This window comes from Notolepis coatsorum (assembly GCF_963971535.1).
Source record: "Notolepis coatsorum genome assembly, chromosome: 11".
In the NCBI taxonomy this organism is placed as follows: domain Eukaryota; kingdom Metazoa; phylum Chordata; class Actinopteri; order Aulopiformes; family Paralepididae; genus Notolepis; species Notolepis coatsorum.
The window spans coordinates 94470273-94492624 of record NC_140175.1 but is presented as its reverse complement, the minus strand read 5'-3'; the positions used below and the strand labels follow the sequence as shown (position 1 = coordinate 94492624).

Sequence of the window (22352 nt, the reverse complement as noted above, 5' to 3'; positions counted from 1 at the left end):
TACAAACATACAGTGTTCGAGCCAATCAGCAATACCAACTGAGTCACGTGACTAAGTTGCCCACTACCTGCGCGAGCTGCTGCGCTAAAAAAAAAAGTACGACAGGGCTCTATGGAGAAACCATGACACTCTCCTGACTAAAAGAAAGACAACGAAAGTGGCTGGATGTCATTTAGCCAAATCGGCATGGCTGTGAGTGTGAGTCTTTCACCTTTTACATTATCTAGCTTTGACATGGATTGATTGTTTAGATCGCTAGCATGGCTAACAAATGCAAATATTGTAGTCTGCCCTTGTAACTGAGGGGTACAATTCCCTGACTGTATTGTTAGATATGGTATTTAATACCACTACCTCTTGTACTTTAACTTCTGGCCATCCAGTACATGATATAAGTATGATGAACACTTTCCCACCTGATGAAACGAATCCACACAAATGTACAAATCGAAGGTTTAATATAGCAAAAGGTATATACAACGTTCACTTGTTTACACTTATGATTTGAAATATGCACTTTTATGGCAAATGAGTATTCGTAGGTAAATCAACATTGAATGTCCAATCTCTGGTTACGCAGGGAGTAAGTATACAACCTGGATATTTAGGAACGATAGCGATGGTACTTAAATGATTATAGCTGGATACACTAAGGGGGGGGGGGGGTCCCGCTGGTTGTAAGACAGTAGGAGGGGGGGGTAAGAGAAGCCGCTGGCGGTATCCCATCTGGCCGACGGTTTCTTGGGAGAATTCAAAGTCTTGAACACGGTGCCCACAGAACCTCGGTCCGCAGACGAACACAGCTGGACCCTCTGTGGACGGTAGCTGCCGGTCCACAACGGAGAGACGTGAGGCGACCTCACTGGTGTAGAGCGCCGTCTCACCTGGAGTCCTCTCCGGGGGGTAGTTCCAACACTCGGCAGTGTTGGCCTTTATCCATGGAATAATCAAAGCACCCAAAGCATAATCCAAGCCGTGGAAGGCTCGCCGTCGTCCGGGTAGAGTAATCCAATATACAGGTCCAGTCGCCCTGGCCCGGAGCTCCTCGGATGCAAGCACCACTAGGGGTCTGCCCAGCCTGGTTAAGCGTCCAGATAACGTCAGGAACGATGGGGGTACTGATAACTTTAGAACTCTAACCGAACGATGCACCATACATAAATAGACTATTATTAGCTTAATAGAATACGTCCAACTCGACGGTATAGTGCCAAACTATGACTATTCAACTATTAATCTACACGATATCTCAATGCCTATTCTGAGGCCAAGTAGGCCTTACTACACCACACGTGCGTCGTGGGGAGGCTTCGCGTCTGTCACTCTGTTGGAGGGTAAAGAACTGGACTAAAGAAAGTTCTACTTTACTTGCGCCATATATATATGCGCTATGAACAAATAGTACCATTCGTATTTCGCCCGACATATTCCTGCGCGGAACCGGGGCTTGCCACGACATGTTGGGCGGCACGATTGAACTTGGACCTAGGGGTATGGCAACCTGGCGCCAGGTTCTCGTCCAATGGTAGAATGAAACTATTATGGGCTGTTTAGTAGACTAAAGGGATATTCAGTGCATATTGTACAAGGAATATACAGGGGATATCATACGATATACAAATACAATTAAATATATATATATAAATAAATATACATATTCGGTTTAATCTGATCCTTCACAACAGCCGCCCCCTAATTAGTCCCACCTAATTAGCTAAGCAGAGACAGATTAACCGCACTGTCTACCACTCAAGGTCCGCTGTAAGGGTCAGTCAACTCACAAAGTCATGGGGTCATGGTCATCATCGATAGTATCTGGGAGTCGGGGCAGTTCTATGAGCCTCGCCACGGGACGTGTGTAAGTGCGCCCTTGGACGAGTACTTCAGCTGCTCGGACCTTGCCATCGGCACCGGTGATCACTTTGCTTACGCGGCCAGCCGGCCACATAGCTCTGGGTAGTGACTGGTCAATAATCATGACGACTGTTCCTTCTGTCAAATTGTCTCTCTCTTTTACCCACTTCTGGCGGGTCTGTAGAGACGGTAGGTAGTGGAGTAGAAAGCTGCTCCAAAACTTGTCAGCTAGTACCTGACTGTACCTCCACATTCTTCGGCCGTTCGCTTCTTCAGGCCTGTACATTGTCTGGGGTAGCGCGGGGTCCAGCCGCCCCATTAGGAGTGTGTTGGGGGTGACTGGGTCGACATCTGCTACATCACTGGAGACGTAACCGAGGGGCTTTGAGTTCAATACTCCCTCGATCTCCGTGAGGACTGTCATTAGGACTTCCTCCGCCACAGTCTGGGCCCCAAGTACGGCGTACAGGGCTGTCTTTATAGAACGTACTTCTCGTTCCCAGGTTCCACCGAAGTGGGGTGCGTTCGGGGGATTAAACTGGAAGTCAATCTGGGATGGAGCGAGGTGGGTCTTAAGTTCTGGGCCCATAGCTTGGAAGCTCTCTCTCAGCTCTCTTTCTCCGCCTTTGAAGTTTGTCCCGTGATCAGACAACAATGTAGACGGTTTTCCTTTCCGTGATGTGAATCTTCGGAAGGCCATAAGGAATGAGTCTGTGCTCATGGTCGGAAGGAGCTCGATATGTATCGCTCTGGTGGTCATGCATTTGAATACAATACCCCACCGCTTCTCGGTGCCTCTTCCTCTCTTTATATACAACGGGCCAAAGCAGTCCATGCCTGTGGAGTGGAATGGCTTGTCGCCGATTCGGAGGCGACAGGGGGGTAAGTCAGCCATCCGTGGTATGCTGGGCTGCGCGCGCCACTTACGGCAGTCTAGACAGGTTCGCTGGAAGCGCCGTACTGCTTCTCTGCCTTGCAGTATCCAATAACGACGTCTGATCTCCGCGAAGACTCTCTCTGCTCCTGCGTGGTGTACATCCTCGTCGTATTTCTTTATGATCAGCTCTGTGACCTTGTGTCGGCTGTTCAAGACGATCGGGTACTTAATATCATCCGGTAAATCGGGGGCTCTCCGCAGGCGACCACCCACTCTGATGAGATTATGGGCGTCACTCTCTGGTGCCAGGTGAATCAGTCTGCTGTCTGATGGGACGGGGTTTCCTCCCTGTAGACAGTCTAGCTCATCGGGGAACGAGTCTCTCTGGGCTCGTTGTAGTAGAAGAAGTTCTGCTTCTTCGTAGTCAGCTGCTGACATGTCAGTGGTGGACTGAATCTCTGGGTGGTGCCGCAGGAATGTTCTTTGCTGCGCACTCTCTAGGGTAATGCAGTCATCTATGTTGGGGTCTGTGGAGGCGACTGTGCTCAGTCCACAGAACATAGGTTTCTTGTTCTCAGCCTCCTCGTTACTTGCTTCCCGCGGGGTGGGCGTAGGCCACTCTCCTTCCGGGAGCTTGAGGAATTCTGGTCCGTCACTGTAGATGTTGCGACGGGTTAGGTCATCCAGAGACATTCCCCGGGTGATGACGTCAGCTGGGTTGTGTTTGGTGTCCACATACCGCCAGCTCGCTGCTTCTGTTAACTCTTGAATCTCGGTGACTCTGACTCCCACGAAGACTTTGTATCTGCATGAATCAGACTTGATCCATGTGAGTACTGTCGTGGAATCTGACCACAAGATTGTTCTGTGCACCGGAATGGTGAGTTCACGTTGGATTAACGTGGCTAGATGCGCTCCTGCTAGGGCTGCGCAGAGCTCTAGACGTGGGATAGATTGTTGCTTACGTGGGGCTATTCTTGAGCGGGCCAGGATGAAAGCAGTGTGTATCTTTCCTCCCTTCTCTTGGGCACGCAAGTAGGCCACCGATCCGTAGGCTACTTCGGAGGCGTCGCTGAAGACGTGTAGATCAATCTCGCATGTCTCTGGCCTCACTGTGGATGGGAAGTAGCTGCGGCGTATATTGACGCCTGGGAGTGAGCGGAGTTCCGTCTCCCACTCTCTCCATGTTGAGGCAAGGTGTGCGGGTATTGGGTCGTCCCAGCCCTGGTCCTTGTCCCATAGTGCTCGTACAATCATCTTTGCCCTGGTGGTGTAAGGTAGAATACATCCCAACGGGTCATATTGTCTGGCGAGTGTTCTGTACACACTCCGTCTGGTGCTCGGTATCGCAACGTATGACGCCGTGGATGGCGGATACATCGGCGAGCGTTGGGGGAGAGACCTCCTAGGCGAGTCCCCTCTTGCGCCTCGCTGTGGGCTGGTACTGACAGGGTACCATGGCCCGCTGGTCCAGGTGCTATTCCTCGGGGCTGGTCGTGCGTCGTGCTCACCCGTGAATAGAGTCGGGGGTCTGTAGCGCAGCGCCGCGGGGGTACAGCCTGGACTGTACTGGACCTCCTGGTCCGGTGGAGTACTGTGCTGTCGTCGGGCTTGGTTCTCCTCCTCTCCCTCTTCTTCCTCTATCAGGTCTTCCAGATCCTGTAATCGTTTGTTTAGCTTCTCCGCAGTGTATGCCGCTCCTTCCTTGTAGCTGGGTCTCGCTTGGACCGGTCTGGGAAGGGGGTCTGCGGGGGGTATAGGCTTGGTCTGTTGGTCAAGTTCAGGGTCGCTTGCTCGGTTAGGAGGCGCTGCCCTTGACTGTTGTCTCGACGAGTTCCTTGAACCCCTGGCGGAGGGAGAGGGTGTTGCCCTGGGGATCATCAGCCGCTTCATTAGCCGCGCCCGTAACTTGTCGTGCTCGGCTTGTAGTCTGTCGCGCTCGGCTTGGCGCTGGATGAGATCGATGTTGCGCTCTGCTTCTCTTTTGGCATAGTCAGCGGCGCGCTGGGCTTCGGCGGCGGCGCGCTCTGCTTCTCTTTGGGCATAGTCAGCGACGCGCTGGGCTTCGGCGGCGGCGCGCTCTGCTTGTCTTTGGGCACCGTCAGCGGCGCGCTGGGCTTCGGTGGCGGCGCGCTCTGCTGCGGCGGCGGCGCGCTCTGCTGCGGCCCGGTCTCTTACCATATTAATTTCCGTCTGAAGGCGTCTCATCTCCCGGCGTATGCGCTCTTCTTCGCTCCGTTGCTGCGCTTGGAGGCGTTCTCTTTCAATAGTAAAATGTTCGCGCTCGCTAAGCGTCTGTGCTTGGAGTCGATCGCGTTCGGTAGAGGCTGTCAGGCTGACGAGGAACGCCTGTTGTAGCATCCTCTCCGCTTCGCTGGGGGAAGGCGGTTGTGGAGGTGAGCCGCTCCTGCGTGAGCCGCTCCTGGGGGTACTCGTTGGGGAGTCCTGGAGCTCTATTTCCTCGGCGCTCTCCTCCTCTTCTTCCGTGCAGAGTTCTCTCTCTGTAGGGTTGTCTTCCTCCCGGTGCTGGTCGGGGACTACTTCTTGGGTAGTGGCGGGGGGTAAAGGCATGTCCGCTCCCTCCTGGTCCCCACCGTGAGCTTGGTCAGTTACATTAGGACCTACTAGGGCCTCTGTGGTCGGGGAAACCTGGTCGTTAAGGTCAGACATAATTTTACTTTCTACTTTTACCGCGTTTATCGAAGGCTAGGTAGTTGACTGACATTGTAAGCCTCTAAGTACTGAGGTGTCTGTCGTCTGCGCCGCGGGCGTTCTAGGTTAGGAGGATCGTTTCGTGGAGTGTTCATCATAGGCCATTTCAATATTAATAACACTATATTAATATTACACTAGTTACCCTCCGGCTCGAAGGACCAATTGTAACTGAGGGGTACAATTCCCTGACTGTATTGTTAGATATGGTATTTAATACCACTACCTCTTGTACTTTAACTTCTGGCCATCCAGTACATGATATAAGTATGATGAACACTTTCCCACCTGATGAAACGAATCCACACAAATGTACAAATCGAAGGTTTAATATAGCAAAAGGTATATACAACGTTCACTTGTTTACACTTATGATTTGAAATATGCACTTTTATGGCAAATGAGTATTCGTAGGTAAATCAACATTGAATGTCCAATCTCTGGTTACGCAGGGAGTAAGTATACAACCTGGATATTTAGGAACGATAGCGATGGTACTTAAATGATTATAGCTGGATACACTAAGGGGGGGGGGTCCCGCTGGTTGTAAGACAGTAGGAGGGGGGGGTTAGAGAAGCCGCTGGCGGTATCCCATCTGGCCGACGGTTTCTTGGGAGAATTCAAAGTCTTGAACACGGTGCCCACAGAACCTCGGTCCGCAGACGAACACAGCTGGACCCTCTGTGGACGGTAGCTGCCGGTCCACAACGGAGAGACGTGAGGCGACCTCACTGGTGTAGAGCGCCGTCTCACCTGGAGTCCTCTCCGGGGGGTAGTTCCAACACTCCGCAGTGTTGGCCTTTATCCATGGAATAATCAAAGCACCCAAAGCATAATCCAAGCCGTGGAAGGCTCGCCGTCGTCCGGGTAGAGTAATCCAATATACAGGTCCAGTCGCCCTGGCCCGGAGCTCCTCGGATGCAAGCACCACTAGGGGTCTGCCCAGCCTGGTTAAGCGTCCAGATAACGTCAGGAACGATGGGGGTACTGATAACTTTAGAACTCTAACCGAACGATGCACCATACATAAATAGACTATTATTAGCTTAATAGAATACGTCCAACTCGACGGTATAGTGCCAAACTATGACTATTCAACTATTAATCTACACGATATCTCAATGCCTATTCTGAGGCCAAGTAGGCCTTACTACACCACACGTGCGTCGTGGGGAGGCTTCGCGTCTGTCACTCTGTTGGAGGGTAAAGAACTGGACTAAAGAAAGTTCTACTTTACTTGCGCCATATATATATGCGCTATGAACAAATAGTACCATTCGTATTTCGCCCGACATATTCCTGCGCGGAACCGGGGCTTGCCACGACATGTTGGGCGGCACGATTGAACTTGGACCTAGGGGTATGGCAACCTGGCGCCAGGTTCTCGTCCAATGGTAGAATGAAACTATTATGGGCTGTTTAGTAGACTAAAGGGATATTCAGTGCATATTGTACAAGGAATATACAGGGGATATCATACGATATACAAATACAATTAAATATATATAAATAAATATACATATTCGGTTTAATCTGATCCTTCACAACAGCCCTGTTGTTCTGACCAGGATTACGTTCCTTTTGCCCCACTGATGCGTGCGCACACTGAGTCTGACGTATACAGCGAACAGGTCTATATACATATATACACGGTATATGTAAGGGATAATGTATAGCTACGAGGTCATTGTCGCAAAATAATTGACCGACACTGCGTTCTGGAACGCAGTGAAGGTCAATTATTTTGCGACAATGACCGAGTATAGCTATACATTATCCCGCTTATTACATGGCTTACTAACAATATACGTAATTCATTTTACACCATCGACAAGACGAGATCAAATGCAGACGCAGTTGTTCTGTTGCTCCTCTGTCATCGCCGGCAGGTGTGTGGACTTGATTGCACCTGATGTAGTGCAGCTGTGCATAATGGTAAAGCTTAGCTTTCGTGACTGCGATCAAAATGCTTGATTGTGATTGGTCAATAGCGCTCTGTTGCCCCTAACAGTGGTCATTATTGCGCGTTGCCCGTAGCAGCGGTGAATTATCGAGAAAGAATTGACCGCAGTTAGGGGCAACCGAGCGCTATTGACCAATCACAATCAAGCATTTTGGCGAATGTTAAAACGCCATGTAATAAACAGCATTATTGTACATGCTATCATGCAGAGTTCTATGCACTATATACAGGTGTATACCGTAATTTTCGCACTATAAGACTCACCTGAATATAAGCCGCAGCAGCTAAATTGAATGATGTGTACATATATAAGCCGCACTGGACTATAAGCCGCAGGTGTTTTAATGTTTAATTACCATATGTAAGGGTTCGTGCACAGAGGGGATTGTCGGGAAAGAGATGGCTGTTTGAGGAAGCTCCCATTTATTAACTTGCAGCAGCTGTGTGCCTGTGAGAGAAGAGGGAGTGAGAGTTAAAGGTGGTGGACTGTAACCTGTAAAATCCATAGATTTAGGAGGTCCCCTAGTGGCCGTTAGCTGTAAAAATCCATAGATTAGCCGCACCGTTATATAAGCCGCAGGGTCGAAAAATGGGGGGGAAAGGCGCGGCTTATAGTCCGAAAATTACGGTAAGTAGGTATATAGAAGGATGATATGCAGGTATATTCAGACAGATATGGATATATATATATATATGCTGTAATAAAAAATATATGAATGTGTATATATACGGTATATACAGTACTATTGTATTGCTATCCTAAATAGACTACAGTATGAGGTAGGTAGTTTTACACACGATTACAGTGTAGTACATTGGTTATTTGACAGCCAATAGGATTATGAGATCTATCATTTATAAGAAAAAGAAAAAAAGACATTCAGTTGTCGACGACGACGAAGGAGACTGAATTGATCTGAAAAAAGCAACAAAGAGGAGACGGGAGGACGGCTGCAGAAAGGAGCCGAGGCGAGACGAAAGAGGGACAGGAGCGGAGCAGAGCTGGCGGACAGACAGGCAGGACGAAGAGAAGAAGTGAACACTAGCAGAGCGCTGTAGCAGGAGTGAGAGAGAGAGAGAGAAAGAGAGAGAGAGAGAAAGATGTCACAGGGTCAAGTCGTGTCTGTTTCTCTTTCTTTGCCTTCTGTCTATTCAATCTCATCCAGGCTACTATGGCAACGGAGCGAACGCTATCATAGTGTTTGCTGCCTGCTTCCTGCCAGACAGTGATCGAGAGGACTATCACGAAATCATGGAGAACCTCTTCCTGTGAGTCCCCCCCCCCCCAGTCACTTAACCCCTAACTGCTCCCGATGAGCAGGTTGGAACCTTGCATGGTCGCGTGTCCGCCGTCGGTGTGTGAGTGAGTGAATGGGTGAATGTGAGGCATAAGTTGTAAAGCGATTTGGATAACGATTCAAGTGGTTGAGTCTACAAGGTCCTCGTTGCCAGACCGTGCGGAACGAGGACCGCTAAAATGACTCACTTATTCCAACGTAACTGTTATTGTGAGTTTGAGTCTTCACTTCAAATAATCTAAATCTTACTTAGTGCACCTTTTAAGGCCTTATTGACCCAGGCAGGTCAATTAACCCGTTTCAAGTGACCTCTTTCTGATGTGAGATTAGCATTTTGAGACCTGAACAACTCTAGCCTGGTGATGATGATGATGATGATGATGATGATGATGATGATGATGATGTCACTCCAGAGGTTTAGAATTCTGAGAAAACGAAAGGGTTTAAGCGATAGTTCAGATTTTCTGACATTTAGAGGTACAGAATACTTGCCAGTAGAGTAAGCGATGCATTGGCTGACTTGCTGAGTCTCCTGGGCAGAGTTCTGGCTGTGCTCCAGCTTCAGACAGGCCCAATAACATCTATCTATAGCTGGTAGGCGGTGTGATATGTGAACGTGTACTAATACAGTAGCATTCTTCAAGAAACAAAGTAGACTAGGGCGGCCGGGTAGCGCAGCGGACTAAAACTCTGTCTACCACCGCAGAGACAGTGGGATCGAATCTGGCTGCCGCGGTACCTCCGGCTTGGTCGGTGTCAGCGGGTGGAAAGCCGGTGGGGTGGGTCCTGGTCGTTGTAAACAGCGACTCCTACAGGTCGGTCAGGGCGCCTGCACAGCGAGGGAGGGAACTGGGGGAGGTAGTGTGATCCTCCCACGCGTGAGAGGGAGAGTCCTCGCTGTCAGGTGAAAAGAGGCTGCTGGCTGTCTCCACATGTATCGGAGGAAGCATGTGATAGACTTCAGGGCTCCCTTGACCGACAAGTGGGGGGCAAATGCGCGCAACAACCAGGAAGGGGAGGGGGGAATTGTCATAACGACTAAATTGAGATGGGTGGAAAATACAGAAAAAATTGGAGGAGAAAAAGTAGATAAAAAAAAGAAACAAAGTAGACTGAGATATAGCATTGCTGTGCTCTGTTGTGGATGGTTAATTGAGTTTATCGAGTTTATTAGGATCCCCATTAGCTGTTGCACGACAACAACTATACTAGTCTTCCTGGGGTCCACACAAAACATAAAACATTACATTCGACAAGACTTTTACAGATCAGTAAATAAAATAAAATAAAATAAACAGATTTCCGAAGTCCATTTTCCTTCAAGCATTGACTTTCATATCTTCCATCATATACCACTTCATTTCATTGGAAAGAACGTGTGTTTGCATGTTGTGGTGTGGTCCCTGTGCACCGCCTGTCTGAATGCTACCCGGTTAGCTCAGAACACCACAGGACTGGCCATGCATCGCTGTTTAGTATTTTATATCACTTTATGTCAAAAAGATCGGAACTATCTTTTAATTTTTTTATTTAACCAGGCAGGTCAATAAGAACAGAGTCTTATTTATAATGATGGTCTGGTGAGAGGACAAAAGGGCCTCTCGAAGGGTAACAGGGAAAGGCGCCAAAACTCTGCGATAGAGTCCTTAATTAAAAGTAGTGCGTGGGATCAATTTGTCCATTTTCAAAGTCTTTTGAAACTATCCCTTTTTTTGTATTGGTCTTTTTCCCCTCCATTTTTCCTCCGATTTTCTCCCATCCCAATGTTAGTCGTATGCCAATTCCCAATCCCCTTCCTGGTCGCCGCGCACTTACCCCCCACAGTCAGATCATCTGGGAGAGTGGAGACTATCACGTGCTTCCTCCGACACACGTCCAGCCAATCAACCGCTTCTTTTCAACTGGCAGCGCGGATCCTCCCTGAGAGGGCGTAGCGTGTGGAAGGATCACACTATCCCACTCAGGTCCTATCCGCGCTTAGCAGGCGCCCCGACCGAACTGTAGGAGTCGCTGTTTACAACGACCCGGACCCACCCCGCCAGCTTCTCCCACCCTCTAATACAGCCAATTGTATTAGTGTGAACGGCCAGCCAAGCTGGTGACAACCCCGGAGCTGTGAGCTGGATTCGAACAGGCGAATCCAGCTGAACAGGCGAATCCAGCTCACAGCTCCGGGGTTGGTGACGAACGCAATCTCCACTACGCCACCTAACCGCCCGAAACTATCCCTTTTTAAGAATAATTCGTATTTACCTTCACAGCTTGGCAAGAGGTGAAAGGCCTCTTGGAGGACAGGGGGTTGGGATTGAAAATAATTGATTGATTGATTGATTGATTGATTGATTGATTGATTGATTGATTGAAAAGTTTATTAACAGATTGCAGAATGGGTACAATACAGTACAGCTCAATACATACAATTGTTAAGGGGATGCAGACCAGAGAAAGACTTTGTCTTGTTTACATCAGGGTCCCCCATTTTCAATTCATCATATGACACACACGACATACAGATAGACAGTACTGCTACATCTATACATTTATGACATACCAGATTTGCTGCTGGGATGTTAGCAGTAGATGCTGCTGGGATGTTAGCAGTAGATGGTACTGGGATGTTAGCAGTAGATGGTACTGGGATGTTAGCAGTAGATGGTACTGGGATGTTAGCAGTAGATGGTACTGGGATGTTAGCAGTAGATGGTACTGGGATGTTAGCAGTAGATGGTACTGGGATGTTAGCAGTAGATGGTACTGGGATGTTAGCAGTAGATGGTACTGGGAATCTGGGATGTTAGCAGTAGATGGTACTGGGATGTTAGCAGTAGATGGTACTGGGAATCTGGGATGTTAGCAGTAGATGCTGCTTGGATGTTAGCAGTAGATGGTACTGGGATGTTGGCAGTAGATGGTACTGGGATGTTAGCAGTAGATGGTACTGGGATGTTAGCAGTAGATGGTACTGGGATGTTAGCAGTAGATGGTACTGGGATGTTAGCAGTAGATGGTACTGGGTAGGGATAAACACACCTCACATATTTCAAATGTACCATCCACTCAATAAACAATACAAATCTACAGCTGCAGACTTCGAGCAGCACACACAACATCCCTCCCCATATAAAAAAGGCAAACCAGTAAATTGTCACAACCCAAGGACTGCTAAACACAGGGCTCCATGCGATGCTGTATGTGTTTGCTAATGTCTACCAATGCACTGTTGTCAATGCTGTTATGTCCGTCGATTGGCGTCAAAGTCATTATTGAGCATGAAATGATTTCACCTCCTCTTTTCCAAAATGAATATAACTAGTGTGCATGTATGCTTGTGTGTGTGTATGATCTCAGCTATGTGATCAGCACACTGGAGCTGATGGTAGCAGAAGACTACATGATCGTATATCTGAACGGAGCCACACCCCACAGGAGAATGCCTGGCCTTGGTTGGCTAAAGAAATGCTATCAGATGATTGACAGAAGGTTGGTCCTGTTAAAACGTACTTTTAACTTAATTTAAATTTTGATGGCGCTGTAGTTGAATTGTGACACATTGATTTATATATATATATATATATATATATATATATATATATATATATATATATATATAAATCAATGTGTCACAATTCAACTCAGCACACTCCATGCTCTTCGTTATTACCCACAGCTCTGGCTAGTTAGCCACACAACTAATGTAAAGTAATGGGGGGCGGCTGGGTGGCGCAGCGGTCTAAGCGCTCGTCACCAACGCGCGAGACACCGGTATCGAATCCGGCTGTCAGCGTTGCCTCCGGCTTGGGCCGGCCGTCATACTGACTCAATTGGCAGAGTCAGCGAGAGGGGAGTCGATGGGTTGTAATCTGGTCGTTGTAAACAGCGACTCCTACAGGTCGGTTGGGGGACGCCTGCACAGCAAGGACAGGAGATGTCAAGGGTAGTGTGAGCCTCCCACACGTTATACCTCGCCAATGAGAGTCCGCGCTGGCAGGTGAAAAGAAGTGGCTGGCTGACTCTGCATGTATCGGAGGGGACATGCGATAGATTCTTCAACCCTCCCTACGACCGACCAGTGGGGGGCACATTCGAGCAACGATCAAGACAGGGGAGGGGGGAATTGGCACGACTAAATTGGGATGGGAGAAAAAAAACAGAAAAAGAAGGCGAAAAAGTGGATACAAAAAAAAGTAATGGGGCCCGGACTCAAGCCTGTACGAACCCTGAAATAAGATCAGATAAGATGTTCCTTTACTGATCCCCTTGGGGGAAATGTGGGCGTCATAGCAACATTGGGGAGGGGGAAGGGGAGGTACAGGTATGGGCAGGGTAATGGTAGAATGACATATATATATGTATATATAAATATACAATTTAATCTGAATATAAAAATGGGAGGAAAATAAACAGTGTAAACAATATAATTAACTGAATATAAAAATATGAGAAAAATAAATGGTGTAAACAAAGGTGCAGATGAGGGTCTGTATGCTATTGATTTATATTATATGTTACAATAAATATAGGCAATAAAGAATTTTAATCGGAATATATACTATGGGGAAGAGTACAATTATACAGTATACACAAGGTGCCCTAACTGGCATGATATAGGCTACGTCATACGCTGGAGTCCGTGCAGGTTTTGGCGGTTAGGAGTCAGACACACTTAGTGGTCAAGACATTCCTAATAGTTCTGGACTTCTGTGGCCATTAGTTCTCCAGCTGCTAGCGGCGCCCATGCCCACGGTTGTGGAGCCTGATAAAACCGCTAAAAACCTACTCCAGAGCGCACCACGAAGCAAAGCAAGTTTGTTTTTTAGTTACATTTAAGTGCTTTATACAGTGGCCCCATTAACTTTACATTAGTTTTGTGGCTAATTAAAGAGGAGCTGGGTATCCAGTATGAAACCCAGCAGATTCTGCGGAGAAACAACTCTACCCTTTCGACAACGTCATCAATGAGAGTAGGAAATGGAGTAAAAGAAATAATCTGAACTTTTAAAGGAACACGCCAACTTTTGGGGAAATTAGCTTTATTTTCCATCTACCCTGGAGTTAGAAAAGCAGATACATACCCTTTTCTTCTCTGTGCATGCATTAGGCTTAGGGAACAGCCGCACCGTTAGCCTAGCTTAGCGTCATTCATGTGTATGTGTGCCAGTGTAGCCTAGTTCCCAACAGTCACGAAATACACTCCAAATACAACTCCAAAACTTTGCTGTAAACTTGTTGTGACCTGTTGTTTTTTGAAAAAACTGGGATTTTGAGCTGATGAAACCACTGCACCCAGGCAGCAGTGGTTCGGCAAAAAAAATCTGCTTAGAAAAGGAAAATGTGCGGCACGGTGGTGTAGTGGTTAACACTATCGCCTCACAGCAAGAAGGTCCAGGATTCGATTCCCGCTTGGGGACCAGGTTTCCATGATCTCCTGGGCCTTTCTGTGTGGAGTTTGCATGTTCTCCCCGTGCTCGCAAGGGTTTCCCCCCGATAAGATAAACCCAATGGAAAAACATGCACAACAACAGATCGCTAACGCTGTGGCGTCCTTTGACGAAGACGGACAGGAGCACTTGGATTGGTCCCCTGGCGCGGCTCACGTTGACGCCTGTCTGCTCCCGGTTGCCCTTGGGGGGGAAGGACGATGGGATGGGTTAATCGCAGAGACGAATCGCATGCATGCATCGCATGTGTGCCGATTGATGACCTCTGAGCAGGTCCTAAATTATAATTATAATGTCAAATTTTTTATTTATTTTTATTTCTCCACGTGTTAAATACACTACACACCTACTTCCAGTGAATGACGCTAAGCTAGGCTAACGATGCGGCTGTTCCCTAAGCCTAATACATGCACAGAGAAAAAAAGGGTATGTATCTGCTTGTCTAACTCCAGGGTAGATGGCAAATAAGCTAATTTCCCCAAAAAGTTGGCGTGTTCCTTTAACTGCTACAGTACGAAGATAAAAGAAGTGACTAATTCATGGCCTGTTACCGGTATGTATGTTTGTGTTGTGTCCAGGCTCCGGAAAAATTTGAAATCCTTCATCATAGTCCATCCGTCGTGGTTTATCAGGACCTTCCTAGCCATCACCAGGCCCTTCATCAGGTAAACATCCCCCCTTTCCTGTTTACAGACATTAGCAGTGTTGTAATGATTACATAACTCCATCTGTGTTTGATGTTAGAATGCAGCCTCGCCGCAGGATACTGGCACTGTGGTGCACAACAGCACAGTGTGATTGTGTTTACATGTGTTCCTCTGATGTGAAACAGGTGTGTGTGTGTGTGTGTGTGTGTGTGTGTGTGTGTGTGTGTGTGTGTGTGTGTGTGTGTGTGTGTGTGTGTGTGTGTGTGTGTGTGTGTGTGTGTGTGTGTGTGTGTGTGTGTGTGTGTGTGTGTGTGTGTGTGTGTGTGTGTGTGTGTGTGTGTGTGTGTGTGTGTGTGTGTGTGTGTGTGTGTGTGTGTGTGTGTGTGTGTGTGTGTGTGTGCGGCACACGCACATGCTGGATAATGGCACAGTAGTGTCCAGTACAATATAATTGTATTTTCTTTCACTGCCACACTACAGAAGGTTAACCCTTTCACTAGTGAAAGGGTTAACCTTCTGAAGTTTGGCAGTGAAAGGGTTCAAATACACATTGGAATACAGAACAAATGGTTAACCCTTTCACTACCACACTACAGAAGGTTAGCCTTTCACTACAGAATGTTAACCTTTCACTAGTGTGGTAGTGAAAGATTAACCTTCTGTAGTGTGGTAGTGAAATGGTTAACCCTTTGTTGTGTTGCAGTGAAAGGGTTAACCTTCTGTATTGTCGCAGTGAAAAGGGTTAACCATTTGGTAGTGGGGTAGTGAAAGGGTTAAAAGCATAGAGAAAGAATAATTCAATGTAGTCTAATAGTATTCCTATGATTTAATCTTCCGTGTGTACTCCTCTGATGTTGAACGGGGCTAGTGTACACAATGTCCTCGCATGTCTGCTTGTTTCTACCTGCGCGCTGTCGCTCTGTGTGTCCCATCACAGCACCAAGTTCAGCAATAAGATAAACTACGTCAACAGCTTGGATGAACTGCAGGAACTCATCCCCATGGAATACGTCCAAATCCCAGAATGCATCATTAGGTGAGCCGTGTGTCTCCCCCCCCCCCCCCCCCCCCCTGAGCCTGTGTTGTCTTTTTCCTCCTCATGAATGACTTCATATTTATCTTATGTTGTCAACTCTCTCACCCCTCTAGACTCGATGAGGAGCTGAAGGTAGCGGCGGTGAACTCAATGTAAGCATGGTCTCTCTCTCTCTCTCTCTCTCTCTCTCTCTCTCTCTCTCTCTCTCTCTCTCTCTCTCTCTCTCTCTCTCTCTCTCACTCCCTTTATGTAACATTTACTCCTTCCGTAGAGGCAGCCGGCCACAGCCTCTCGGATTCCGTCCTTATACGCGGCACGTAGGGCTGGGCGATATGGCCTAAATATGATATCACGATATTTTCTGACCTTTCGGCGATACACGATACACATCACGATGTTTTTCTTTTTTACCCCAAACAATTCATTATGAGGCTTACCAAGACAGTATTTGAGTTTGCAAGCTAACATTAAAGACAAAATAAAATACCCATGCATTTAGCATTTTTATATTAGATTTAGATTATTAGATTATATATTGCATATGAGATATTATATGATTTAGATATGAAATATGATGAATTGAAAATGGGGGACCCTGATGTAAACAAGACTAAAGTCTTTCTCTGGTCTGCATCCCCTTAACAATTGTATGTATTGAGCTGTACTGTACCCATTCTGCAATATGTTAAAGTTTTAAATCAATCAATCAATAAATAGCATTTTAGCATTTTTATGAAACTACTGTATATATGTATGTCTCTAAATGTTTTGATGAATTGAAAATGGAGGACCCTTATGTAAAAAAGCCGAAAGTCTTTTTCTGGTCTTCATCCTCCTGTACTGTATTGTACCCATTCTGCAACCTTTTAATACAGTTTTCATTCATTCATTCTGACGGAAACATAATCATTTTGATTGACAGTCGAGTCTGCCAATGACATCACACCGCTTGCACCCGCCCTGCTGTTCTTAGCACCAATCGGCAAGCGTTATTAGTTTTTGACTTCCTGAATGTCCCGTGTGCTGAACATCAACAAAGCTACTAACGTTAGCTCCCCGCGGCCGTCGAGTAGGAGACCAGTGCTTCACAGGATGACTAAATGAGGCATAATGATTTTACTACAACGAATGTTATAATAAAAGCCTTTCCATACATCTGTCTGATTGAAAACTTTATTAACAGACCGCGGAATGGGCATATCTCAGCACAGGCTGAGATATGAACGAGTAACGTGTGGACAGATTGACGCGACACAATCCTCTTGGGCAAAACATCACGATATCCACGATACGTTGAAAAAGTGTATCGTTAATGAACTGTACCCGATATTTATATAATATCATCATATCGCCCAGCCCTAGCGGCACGTTCCCATTTATCGGATGGACTCGCTTTAACCCTTTCACTACCACACTACAGAAGGTTAACCCTTTCACTACCACACTACAGACGGTTTACCGTCTGTAGTGTGGTAGTGAAAGGGTTAACCATCTGTAGTGGTAGTGAAAGGGTTAACATTCTGTAGTGTGGTTGTGAAAGGGTTAACAGTCTGTAGTGTGGTAGTGAAAGTGTTAACCGTCTGTAGTGTGGTAGAGAAAGGGTTGACCTTCAGTAGTGTGGTTGTGAAAGGGTTAACCCTTTGTCGTGTGGCAGTGAAAGGGTTAACCTTCTGCATTGTCACAGTTAAAGGGTTAACCCTTTGGTAGTGAAAGGGTTAAGATCACAGGGGCCACGTCTAGCTGGACGAGAGCCCGTTGGGTTCGGCCGCGGTCATAATTACAGGAAGAAGTTGACGGGGGAAGGGAGGGGGGGGGGGGGGGGGGGGTAGAAAAGTCACTAAAGATGCTAAACGTGTCTCTCTTCTCTCATTTATCATTAATAGCAACGAAGCGCTCATTACCGCGAGCGCGACGTTCCCGTGATCATGCATCGTTCTCCGATAATGAACGTCGGCGTGTGGATGTGGAATTCTAATGAGAAAACCTGTTGTTGGTGCGACACAGCGTTGCAGAGCTATCTCGCCGACTAAAGTAAACGGCACGTGCTGCAGTAGTGGATCTTCAAGTCGGGACAGTTTTGTGCTCCGGGACATGACACCACACATGCCCTCCACCTGTCCTTTCTCTTTCAGGGTGAGCAGCTTCCTGCAGGGACCGGAGCCGACAGCAGGCAGAACAGAGTAGGTATTTGGTTTTTGTTTAACCCTTTCACTACCACACTACAGAAGGTTAACCTTTCACTACCACACTACCGTGTGGCACTGAAAGGGTTAACCTTCTGTATTGTCGCAGTGAAAGGGTCGGGGGGGGAGGGGCGACAGTAGCTCAGGAGGTAGAGCAGTCGTCTGGTAATCCGGAGGTTCCCGGTTCGATTCCCACTCCTCCCGGGCAGCATGTCGAAGTGTCCTTGAGCAAGACACTTAACCCCTAATTGCTCCCGATGTGCAGGTCGGCCTCTGCCATCGGTGTGTGAATGTGTGAGTGAATGGGTAAAATGTGAGGAACAAAATGTAAAGCGCTTTGGACAAAAGCTGCTCTATAAATGCAGCCATTTACCATTTTTTTTTTTTTTTTTTTGGTCTTTTTCCCCCTCCATTTTCCTCCGATTTTCTCCCATCCCAATGTTAGTCGTATGCCAATTCCCAGTCCCTTCCTGGTCGCTGCGCTTTACCCCCCACAGTCAGATCATTTGGGAGAGTGGAGGCTACCACGTGCTTCCTCCGACACACGTCCAGCCAATCACCGCTTCTTTTCACCTGGCAGCGCGGATTCTCATTGAGAGGGCGTAGCGTGTGGGAGGACCACACTATCCCCCTCACGTCCAATCCGCGCTTAGCAGGCGCCCCGACCGAACTGTAGGAGTCGCTGTTTACAACGACCCGGACCCACCCCGCCAGCTTCTCCCACCCTCTGATACAGCCAATTGTATCAGTGCAGACGGCCAGCCAAGCTGGTGACAACCCCGGAGCTGTGAGCTGGATTCGAACAGGCGAACCAAGCTCACAGCTCCGGGGCTGGTGACGAACGCAATCTCCGCTCGACCACCTAACCGCCAGCCATTTACCATTTTAACCCTTTGGTAGTGTGGCAGTGAAAGGGTTATGCCACTTGTTGAAGTTCACCCACGGAAGAGAAATGCCTTTGTCTCGGGGCCGTCCCTGTGTACAGTATATAAACAAGTGCATTATCCTCTTGTCTTCCTGTCAGCAGAGAGGACCAAGCGAGCGCCAGCACCTCTTAATAACCTCAAAACGTCCCCAAGCGGCAGAGAGACGGATGGTTCGCCTCGACGTAAAAAAAAAAGAAAGGGAAGAAAAAGAAAAGAAAAAACAACCTTGTCCCAGAACTCATTACAGTGCTTTGTGAAGGAGACGAGACTGTAAGGTGCAAGACGCAAAGGCTTAAATGTGTGTGTGTGTGTGCGCGTGTCGTGTGTGTCTTGTCTGTCAAGACATTGGAGTTGGAATAATATGAAAACACAACTTAAGTCCTCTGTGTTGAGTTAAGATCTCATCCTCTATGATCACTTGTAAACCTGTCTACCGTGTCTGCCCATGTACAACCTCAATCTCAGGTCATGTATACGTACTAGGCCTGTCCCCGACTAAGGATTTGTATAGTCGACTTTGATTGGCCAAAACTACCAGTCGACTACCCCCCCCCCCGAATGCAAAAGAAAGAATGTATATATATTTTTTGTATCATTCCATTTGGGCTGTGGGGGGTGCTTAATGTCTGAAGGAGTCGACTGAAGGCTTCTTGTCCTCTGCGAAAGCATGCAATTGGTCCACTGATGGATACATCTTGATATTTGTCTACTCTAGTGTGTTCATTAGACGGGTGAAATCCTCTTCCAGTGCCTCTGTGTCCGTTTTCTTAGGCAGTTAGCCTCGCTGGTATGCGCGCCATTAGCGTTAGCCACGCTTCTAGGCCTCTTTACTGTTGGAACACAAAAAGAAATAAAAGAAATAATTCTAATTTTTTTTGCATTCCACTAAGAGGTTGGCAGTCGACTACGGCTCCTTTCGAGGTCAGTCCTAATACGTAGATGACACTGTTTTATGATACTTGACCACACCGTAGCCACCTGTACCGTGCCATCCCTTGTTTACGACTAGGTGTAAAAGCAAATGCAGTCACAGACCAGACTGTAGGACACAAGTCCATCCTTGGAATCTTAAATTGTAATTCTTGTATTTGTATGCATGTGAAGCAGGCAAGCAATAATCTTACCCCGCATAGCTGCCAAATAGCATAGTATGAACTGACTGATGGTGGGTGTCGTCGAAATTCAATATCAGAATATAGGAATTTATATTTGTGGCATGAAAAAAAACTGGGAAAAAAAACAAAACACCTTGCCCTTTAGATTACCTAACAATTGCGTTTCATCAATCTTCTTTCTTACTATTTACTTTGAAACTTGAAGAACATTGTTCCACCTTTAAGTCCCTGAGACATAGATAGATGTTTACACTTGTAAGTCAATGTTAAACTGAGGTGGAATATAAGTGGAATAAGTGGTGTAACGAGTACCGAGTGCTACAGGATGTGTGAGCATGTTCTTTAGATGCCTATTCTGTGAACACTGTGTGTGTGTTTTAAGTGTCCTGTCAGTCTGTCTGTATTCATGTCAGATATGTACACTGTCTAGGACTTTAATCTCTTCAGCCTGCATCAACAGGAAATGACCTCAGAAGTGAAGACGGGAGAGGGATTATTTTTTTTTGTAAAGCACAATATTTACTGTACATGTGTGTATGCATGTGTGAGTGCCCTCGGAGTGTGTTCGTCTGTCTTTGTGTGCGTGCGTGCGTGTATGTGGCAGTGCATGTGCCCTCATAGTAATTGATAGTCCTCTAACCTATGAGCCTTCCACGACAGTGTATAGTATAGGAGATGTGCAATGGAATTATGGATCACTATGTAGTAAATCAATAAAACCAATTGAACTCCGCAACATTACGGCACTGTTTTCCATCTTGTCCCGTTTGTTAATCGCTTTCCTACTGAGAATTGAATCACTTCACTGATAAAATTAAGCGTTGGACAGCATCCATCTCGCGGTGTCATAAACAAGTCTCCTCTCCAGTAAGATGTTATTAAACTTTATTCGAATGGAGTAACACCACCACCAGCATTTTCAAATTCAAATTAAACGACGGCAAACAAATGGAAACCTATTACAGAAAGGCAAAAACACATATTAAGTGCAACTTCAACACTGCAACAATTACAAAGATGAGTAATGTGATTCATGGAATTGACAAAGAGTGTGTAGGGAAAATGTCCATGAGATGAATATAGGACGGAATACTGTGACGTTCACATCAAAGGTGCCCTTGAAATTGGGGGAGAAAGTGATCCTGTAAAAACACGTGGCCACCAAGACGGTTGCTCAAAGCGGAATCTTCCCCGTAACAACACACTCATACCGTTTTGTGAATGAAATAACAGTTGTGAGATACATACAGCTCATTATAAATAGCTTCTCATGTCGCATTTGGTTCGGCTCAACTCCAGTGCGGGATAAAGAAGTATGACTCTGTGCCTGAGGGCGAGAGAGAGAGAGATAAGGAGACACGGCAGAGAACGAGAGCATGACGGAGGGAAGAGGAGGAAGGGGGAAAAAGGATTGTCACACTGCTTCACCGGAACGCGTAGCTCTCGTCGTCGTACTCCAGGTCGTCCTCGTTGTCCTCCCCCGGCTGTCCGTAACGGAACTTCCTGTACACCGTGCCGTCCTGGCCCATGTAAACAATGTCCTCGTCTTCCTCGTCGTCGTCGTCCATGTCGTTCTTCCCCTTCGCCCGTCCGCCGAGGTCGACCAGCTGGGCCTCCCGAAGGTGCCCGCCGCCGGCCGAGCCGCCGTACGAGGAGGAGGAGGCGGAGGTGTAGCCGCCGCCGGAGCCCAGCTTCTCGTAGCCGCGGGGGGCGGAGATCATCTCCGGCGCCGCCGGGCTCTTGGAGCGGGAGCGTCGGACGACGAAGACGACGGCGACCAGCCCCAGCACCATCAGGATGGAGGTGGTGACGAAGAGAGCCAGGTTACCCCTGGCCTCCTCCTCCTCCTCCTGCTCATTCCGGAAGGCAAAGTTGGTGCTGAGGACACACTCCCCTGATGAAGATCAGACAGACGGGAGACTTTAGAGCAGGGGTCGCCAACCTTTTTGAAACTGAGAGCTACTTCATGGGTACCGAGTCATACGAAGGGCTACCAGTGTGATACACTCTTCTGAAATAACACATTTGCTCAGTTCGACTTTAGTTATCTATTATTATTATCAATGATAAATGATACTCATCTTTGTGAAGACACTGATCACGTTAATGATTTTTAATTTTTTTTGTATCCACTTTTTCTCCTTATTTTCTATTTTTCTCCCATCCCAATTTCGTATCGCCAATTCTCCCCTCCCCTGTCTCGAACGTTGCTAGACTATGCCTCCCACTGGTCGGCTGCAGTGAGGACCAAGTCTTGCATCACGTGTCCCCTCCGGTACACGAGGAGGCAGCTGTTGCATCTT

At 47.3% G+C, this 22352-nt stretch overlaps 2 protein-coding genes across 3 annotated transcripts in view; one reads left to right on the top strand and one right to left on the bottom strand.

Annotated features, from left to right (window-relative positions):
- prune2 (prune homolog 2 with BCH domain) overlaps positions 1–20787 on the top strand; it is a 44863-nt gene extending 24076 nt beyond the window's left edge. The window contains exons 5-11 of one of the 2 annotated variants that reach the window (XM_084324376.1): positions 8573–8675; positions 12053–12184; positions 14721–14807; positions 15727–15825; positions 15939–15977; positions 17958–18005; positions 19036–20787. In XM_084324376.1, the coding sequence (XP_084180502.1) occupies positions 8573–8675; positions 12053–12184; positions 14721–14807; positions 15727–15825; positions 15939–15977; positions 17958–18005; positions 19036–19066 (539 nt within the window). In that variant the 3' untranslated portion in view covers positions 19067–20787. Of the gene's footprint in view, positions 1–8572; positions 8676–12052; positions 12185–14720; positions 14808–15726; positions 15826–15938; positions 15978–17957; positions 18006–19032 lie in introns of both variants that reach the window. The other variant, XM_084324375.1, reaches the window with a different exon arrangement.
- A 686-nt stretch (positions 20788–21473) lies between these two features.
- pcsk5a (proprotein convertase subtilisin/kexin type 5a) overlaps positions 21474–22352 on the bottom strand; it is a gene marked incomplete at both ends in the record, with an annotated part of 120863 nt that continues 119984 nt past the window's right edge. The window contains one exon of the mRNA XM_084325006.1: positions 21474–21943. Within this exon, the coding sequence (XP_084181132.1) occupies positions 21474–21943 (470 nt within the window). The remainder of the gene's footprint in view (positions 21944–22352) is intronic.